The following is a 7500-nucleotide window of genomic DNA, read 5'->3' as shown; positions in this document are numbered from 1 at the left end:
TTCTCTCTCTCCCTCTCCTCTCTCTCCTCTCTCTCTCTTTCCTCTCTCTCTCTCCATCTCCTCTCTCTCTCTCTCTCTCTCTCTCTCTCTCTCTCTCTCTCTCTCTCTCTCTCTCTCTCTCCTCTCCTTCTCTCTCTCTCTTCTCTCTCTCTCTCCTCCCTCTCTCTCTCCTTTCTCTCTCTCTCCTTTCTCTCTCTCTCTCTTCCTCTCCCATCTCTCCCGTATCTCTCTCTATCTCTCTCTCTCTCTCTCTCTCTCTCTCTCCTCCTCTCTCTCTTTCTCTTCTCTCTCTCTCTCTCTCTTTCCTCTCTCTCTCTCGCACTCTCTCTCTCTCTCTCCTCTCTCTCTTTCTCTCTCTCTTCTCTCTCTCTCTCTCTCTCTCACTCCTCTCTCTCCTCTCTCTCTCTCTCTCTTTCTCCTCTCTCTCTCTCTCTCTCTTTCTCCTCTCTATCTCTCTCTCTCTCTCTCTCTCTCCTCTCTCTCTCTCTCTCTCTCTCTCTCTCCTCTCTCTCTCTCTCTCTCTCTCTCTCTCTCCTCTCTCTCTCTCTCTCTCTCTCTCTCTCTCTCTCTCTCTCTCTCTCTCTCTCTCTCTCTCTCTCTCTCTCTCTCTCTCTCTCTCTCTCTCTCTCTCTTTCTCTCTCTCTCTCTCTCTCATTCTCTCTCTCTCTCTCTCTCTCTCTCATTCTCTCTCTCTCTCTCTCATTTTCTCTCTCTCTCTCTCATTCTCTCTCTCTCTCATTCTCTCTCTCTCTCTTTCTCTCTCTCTCTCTCTCTTTCTCTCTCTCTCTCTCTCTCTCTTTCTCTCTCTCTCTCTCTCTCTCTCCTCTCTCTCTCTCTCTCTCTCTCTCTCTCTCTCTTCTCTCTCTCTCTCTCTCTCTCTCTCTCATTCTCTCTCTCTTCTCTCCTCTCTTCTCATCTCTCTCTCTCTCTCTCTCTCATTCCTCCGTCTCTCTCATTCCTCCTTCTCTCTCATTCCTCCTCCTCTCTCATTCCCCCTTCTCTCTCATCTTCTCTCTCTCTCTCTCTCTCATTCTCTCTCTCTCTCCTTCTCTCTCTCTCTCTCATTCTCTCTCTCTCTCTCTCTCTCTCTCTCTCTCTCTCTCTCTCTCTCTCTCTCTCTCTCTCTCTCTCTCTCTCTCTCTCTCTCTCTCTCTCTCTCCCTCTCTCTCTCTCTCTCTCTCTCTCTCTCTCTCTCTCTTTCTCTCTCTCTTTCTCTCTCTCTGTTTCTCTCTCTGTTTCTCTCTCTTTCTCTCTCTGTCTCTCCCTCCCTCCCTCCCTTTTCTTCCTCTTCCTCTTCCTATATTTCTTCTCTCTCTTTCTTTCTTTCTTTCTCTTTCATGTGAGATGCCAAGGTGAACAGGCCATGTTGACTTAATCTTTCAATGTAGGAGCTCCCTTCTCCTAAGATGATTGAAACAAGGAGATTAATTACAAGGAGTCCTAACTTCTTTTCTTTAAACAGCCAACATTTATTGTGTCTGATGCAGGTTGATGTCTCTATTGATGAATGCATCGGCAGAAATTTGAAGTTTATTGTTTGGTGCATCATTCAGGAAGAATTGTGATATGTGTGTATGTGTATCAAAAAAGAATTTCCTTGTTACCTTTGTCTTGCATCACTCTTTTTATCTTGTATTTTGTTTGTTTGTCTTGTTCCCTCAAGATGGTTTAGGAATAAAGACTATAGTTTTGAATATCATTCTAGTGTTATGATGGTTTGGTGACTTTTATCTAATTCCATATAATCCTGATTTTATATCCTGGTTTATAGTAATTCTTTGTTCTGTTCTTACCATGTTAACAGAACAACTTTAAACTTTATATTTTTCATATAGCTGCTGCAACAGTCAGCTAGGGCAGCATAATTAAAAAACATTTGTGTATTTTTTGTCTGTACTTCACACTCAGAAACACAACCATATCAAATGTGCTGTATCAATGGGACCCTTCTTGATGTCAGAAATGAGCCACTTTTGCTGGTGAACTCTGGCAGTATCTGGCATTGGGAGGAGCTTCAGTGATGTCCTTGATCAGAGAGGTTGTGGGTGGGTGTGAGCCCTCCCTCACCATGTGGGGGAGTAACAGACACACGCACACACGCATACAAACATACACATGCACATGTGCGCTCATATACACCTTCTGTTGTTGTCCCTCTTTCTCTCACCCTTCAGTTGCTCTTAGGTTGGCCTAGTGATAGCTTGTGTGTGCTATTTATCAAGTGTCACTTTCTTTATGAATATTTTGTAAGTTGACTCCTACTTGAAAGTTGTGCTTTGTTAACAAAATTATAGTACTGAGACTAGTTTCTTTGTCTGTCAGAAGTCACTTGGTTAAATTTTAATCATTTACTGTATCCTTTGTTTGCCATTTGTTCAGACAGCCAGATTGCCATGATTGAATGTTGACTGAGTTATCTTTGAAGGATTAGATATTGTTGTATCCAATGAATTAAACATTTTGTTCTCTTCTTGAATGAAGTTACAAATTGTTAAATATAATATATGATTGTTAACTAATAATTATGAACCTTTCCAGTTTGGTGGAGAGGCATGCTGCTTTGCCTAAGGGGGCTGTGACTCTGTGCTTGGATGCTTGCAGAGCTTAGTGGCAAGCAGTGACTGCCTCAAGTGCAGAGGAGAATGGGAAGTGCCTCGTCCAAGTTCAAGAAATATCTTCAACATGGCGACGAATTTGCAGCTATGCAGGTATGTGAATACTGTTTGTTCACAGGAGAAGTAATGATTCATACCTACATTAGAAGAAAAGAAAGTTATCTTGATTTATCACACTAAGTGGAAAGAAGGAAAAGAAGTTGATGGTGCATTTTTTAAAACTGTAGTCATTCAACAGAATGACAAGTATTATTGAGGTAAAAAGAAGAAAAAAGGGTGAAACATTTTTATCTGAAAGAGGTCACAAACAGGATGGGCTGTGTGATAAACCAATATAGATATACATATTTAGACTCACTTACTGTCTCTGATACATCTTGTATCTCAGACTGAAGTTGCTACTGACATTAATCATCATTTTATGTATTCTGCATGATGTAATGTCATATTATACTGATGCTTCAGGGCACATAAATGGTGAAAACAACAGACTTTGATTGGCTTTTCTGATATTTATGTGATGTTCTGTTATGTGTATTGACTTACATTGATATGACCTTTGAGATGACTGACATGTTCTTTGCTGGAGACTGATACACTCTATGACATTGACATATACAGCCTGTTACTAGGAGTGATGTAATATGATTTGCAATTGATTAAGACAAAGGCTAACAAAGGTGAGACTTGTATAGCCTTTAGCAGAGACTTACAAATACTATGATACAAACTAGTGTGATATGAGAATATGATAATACATTTTATTCACTCAGATAAACTAAATGAATGTTGACTCCATATGTTTACCCCATGAGTAAACAATGTAGCTCTTGATGTATAATGCTAATAAAGATGTCAGTAAGACCTGACTCATGAAAAGAATGAAGAATTCCTTTGTTTTTAGAGTGACTGACAGCATATAGACACATTGCAAAATTATATTCAATATGTATACAAGTAACAAATTCACCTTATAATTTTTTTTCACACATTAAAGTGAACCTTCAAATTGGCAGGTGTTCCAGAGTTCTCCAGAATTACGGTCCAACCTTGATCCCAATGCAAGTTACGGAGAGTCTCACGGTCACAACACTCCATTGCACTATGCAGCCAAGCATGGAATGAAACATTTATTAAGGTGTGTTGCAGACTTCTTTTTTTTACTGCATTTATATTTTTATTTTTTTTATACACCAGTAGTATTATTTCTAAATATATGACTATATCTAATAGTATTGTTTTATGAAAATTAATTTTCCTTTGCTGAAATATAATTTCTTTAAATTATTTTTGCATAATTTAACTCTAATCCCAAAGTTTTGAGATATTTCATTTCCATCAGAACCTGTCAGTTAACTATTCATATATAGTCTTTGTCATAAGGAGCCACCCATCTAAATTTGATATAACCTTATTTAACTTACAATGGTAGAAATATGGCTTTTCTTTACCTGTAGGACCTTTTTATGTGATCTTGGGGGGAATCCAAACAAGAAAAATGCGGAAGACGAGAGTTCAGTCCACTGTGTGTGCCGTGTCGGGCAGGCCAAGTCTCCTTCGGCCGAGGAGAGAAGAGCAGCGTGCGTTGTTATGATCCTTCAGTGGAGAGGGCCGGTTTTGCAGGATGGGGAGAAGGAGAGAGCACAGTTGAATGCCCAGGACAAGGTCAGGATTAATTATGAGGCTGTTATGCAATCGTACTTTTTTTTTGTTTGTTTCTTCATTGGCAGATGATAGTAGCTTTTTTATGATAAGAAATGTGCACTTTTTTTTAAAGGTTTTGAAATGCAAGTGATAAACTTTACAGCTTTACAGCTTGTCTTTTGTTTTTTGTATTATATTAGTCTATGAAAGATTAAGAATCAATGCACCTACTGTATTTTTTATGCCTGTGCATATACACATGTATGGATATTTAATGTAAAAAAGTAATGAAGCCAAAGAGAAAGAGAGTGTGATTATGTTTGTATGCACATTTTTACTCACATGCAGTAAATACATTTTAGCTTTTGCAGATTAAAAAAAAATACTTGTGCTACTTTTCAAGTTTCTTAGGAATGACATGTACAGATTCAACTCTTGATTATTTTTTACATTTGGCTTATAACTTTTGCTTTTCGTGTTTAATGTGACAAGCACCTATGACTGAATTGATAAAGCTTTTGTATTTTAATTTATATCCTTTATTCCTATTTTTCTTTTGTCCTAAATATTAACCACTCACTGCCATTGATATATACACCTTTACACCAGCACAGGATAATATGTTGCTAAACCTTGGTGTTACAGAAAGGCAATACGGCCCTCCACTATGCATCAGCTTCAGGACTCCGGAAGTGCGTGGAGCTGCTTGTGGCTCAGGGGGCGGGGCTTTTTATAGAGAACCGCGACCGGTTAACGCCTTGTGATCTGGCTGTTAAATCCACACATCATGACGTGGCTACGTTTTTGGAGTCCCGCATGGTGTTTGTGAGTGGATCGTCTCTTTTTTTGCTGTTGGAAAGAAAGGAAAGATAATTGTGTACTTACTGTTCGTTGGCTAGGAAGAGCTGTCGTACTTAGTGCAAAAACACATTTTTTATCTGTTTTTGTTGTCCATATTATGACTGAATTAGGATAGCAGGATACTGTGGAGGAGAAGCAGAGGAGATTTATCAGATTTTACTATACCTAGACCGAGAAAGGAAAAGGAAATGTGCTCATCTAAAGTGTGAAGATGAGTTTAAATTGATTAACTTTTCAACATGTTGCTTCATTGAGCAGAAATCAAATTAACCAATCTGACAAGTGACGACCCCAACCTTGATCCAGGCTGACAGCAGCGACGGCATCAACGAGGGGGAGGTGGTGGGTACTGAGGTGGAGACAGACTGTGACAGCGAAGTCTACTCTGGACTCCGTGCCCAGGATCTGCAGGAGGCAAAGGACCAGCTGCTTGTGGAGACGGCCGATATGCTCCACATTCCTCTCTTTACTGCCGAGGCTCTTCTCAGGGATAACGGTAGGTGTATGATATACTTGAGCCTATGGGGAATCATTCAAGGAAAGAGGAAATTGTATTCACTAAAAAGTTTTGTATATCAATATTGTGTTGTTTTGGGGATGATTTGTGTAATGTTTTAGACATAGGGATTACTTATTTTATTTCCATTACCCTCAGAATGGTCCAAGGCATTGCTGTTGGAGAAGTGGATGACAAACGCTGTTCAGTGTTGCGAGGCAGCCGGGATTGCACCGCCTGCCTCAGCTCTCCAGCTGGTGGCCCCAACGCCTCCCATGATGACACCTTCCCCGCCCAACTCTGTGATCACGCCCCCGCCTCCTCCTCACATCCCTGGAGAGAGCATGGAGGAGGAGGATCTAGGAGAAGGAAGTGTGGAAAACATGGTGAGTATTGGTTGCAGGGGTAGGTTGAACTTTGTAGCATTTTTCACTGAATTGTCTAGTGGAAGGCCTTTGACTTTGCAAATTCATGTATCATATTTACTGTCATGAATCTTTTTCTCTTTTCTTCAAGTTGATATGGGATTGTTAATTGTCTTTGAGTATAAAAGCTATAGTCATTGTTTTCCAAGTAGGGTTATGGAAGATTTGTGATGTACACATCTTCTGTGTTTAGTAGTGAGAGATCAGCTTAAATTTGATATATGTTTTATCACATAGAGAATTATGGCTCAACAAGTTGCAAATAAAGTAAGGAAAGATAAAGCAGGCAATCACACAGTTATTACATATTCATATTTTCCCTTACTTTTCATTGATTTGCTCGCATGAGAATAAAATGAATTGATGGATCAGACAAACTTTCTCCCATTGTATCCAAAACTCGTGGGTTGCAAATTAAAGCCAAACGTTTGGATTTCATTGGACAGTGCTATCCACAGTGCGACATCTGCTTGGGAGAGATGAGAATATGGGAGCTCGGGGAACACGTGGGAACAAGCTGCGAGCACCAGTTCTGCGCAACGTGCTGGGAAAGGTACCTGACACTCAAGATCCAAGAGGGCGGCGCACATCACATCCTTTGTCCGGCCGTCCGGTGCAACATTCTGGTAGACGTGGATTTCATTGAAAAGATGGTTAGTCCAGAGATGGCGAGAAAATACCTGCAATTTGACATCCAGGTGAGTTTTGCTGTAATATTAGGGTCTTTTTTTATGTAAGTTGATAGTTGGTTATATATTACAATATTCTTTTTGGATAGAAAAATCTGAAATCAGGACAAATTCCTTTTTATTTTCAAGCATCAATAAAGTGTGCATGTGATAATGTATCTTTCAGGCATTTGTTGAGAAGAACAAGACAATCAAATGGTGTCCACAGCCAGGATGTGGCAGAGCTGTCAAGTTCCCTGAGGCAGAGCTTGAAACACAACCTTTCTTCTTCCCAAACACAAAACCACCTCCAAAGACTTCTCATGCTGTTGACTGTGGCAATGGGCATTTTTTCTGCTGGTAAGTTTGGGTGTTTTTTAGTATAAATATGAAGGAACATTCTCTTGCTCTCTCTCTGTCTCTCTCTGTCTCTCTCTGTCTCTCCCTGTCTCTCCCTCTCTCTCCCTCTCTCTCTCTCTCTCTCTCTCCCTCTCTCTCTCTCTCTCTCTCTCTCTCTCTCTCTCTCTCTCTCTCTCTCTCTCTCTCTCTCTCTCTCTCTCTCTCTCTCTCTCTCTCTCTCCCTCCCTCTTTCCCTCTCCCCCTATGTCCCCCCTCTCTCTCTATTTCTCTCTTTCTCTCTCTTTCTCTCTATATCTCTCTTCATCTCTCTTTCTCTCTATTTCTCTCTTCTTTTCTATTTTTCTCTTCCTCTCTCTTTCTCTTCCTCTCTCTCTCTTTTTCTCTTTCTCTCTCTCTCTCTTTCTCCTCTCTCTCTCTCTCTCTCTCTCTCT

The 7500-nt window shown here is 40.3% G+C and overlaps 1 protein-coding gene across 5 annotated transcripts in view; it reads left to right on the top strand.

Moving 5' to 3' along the window:
• LOC122266381 (ankyrin repeat and IBR domain-containing protein 1) overlaps positions 1 to 7500 on the top strand; it is a 33519-nt gene that overhangs the window by 4170 nt on the left and 21849 nt on the right. For 2 of the 5 annotated variants that reach the window (XM_043036114.2, XM_043036122.2), the window contains exons 2-9: positions 2539 to 2708; positions 3632 to 3753; positions 4073 to 4280; positions 4905 to 5084; positions 5427 to 5616; positions 5776 to 6002; positions 6488 to 6739; positions 6897 to 7069. In XM_043036114.2, the coding sequence (XP_042892048.1) occupies positions 2643 to 2708; positions 3632 to 3753; positions 4073 to 4280; positions 4905 to 5084; positions 5427 to 5616; positions 5776 to 6002; positions 6488 to 6739; positions 6897 to 7069 (1418 nt within the window). In that variant the 5' untranslated portion in view covers positions 2539 to 2642. Of the gene's footprint in view, positions 1 to 2108; positions 2247 to 2538; positions 2709 to 3631; positions 3754 to 4072; positions 4281 to 4904; positions 5085 to 5426; positions 5617 to 5775; positions 6003 to 6487; positions 6740 to 6896; positions 7070 to 7500 lie in introns of those variants that run through there. The other 3 variants (XM_043036130.2, XM_043036106.2, XM_086531319.1) reach the window with 3 other exon arrangements.

The sequence above is a fragment of the Penaeus japonicus genome, unplaced genomic scaffold (assembly GCF_977035675.1).
Source record: "Penaeus japonicus unplaced genomic scaffold, GWHDUDI00000001_assembly GWHDUDI00000035, whole genome shotgun sequence".
Lineage (NCBI taxonomy): Eukaryota > Metazoa > Arthropoda > Malacostraca > Decapoda > Penaeidae > Penaeus > Penaeus japonicus.
The sequence above is the reverse complement of the archived record's forward strand: the minus strand, read 5'-3'. Positions and strand labels throughout refer to the sequence as shown.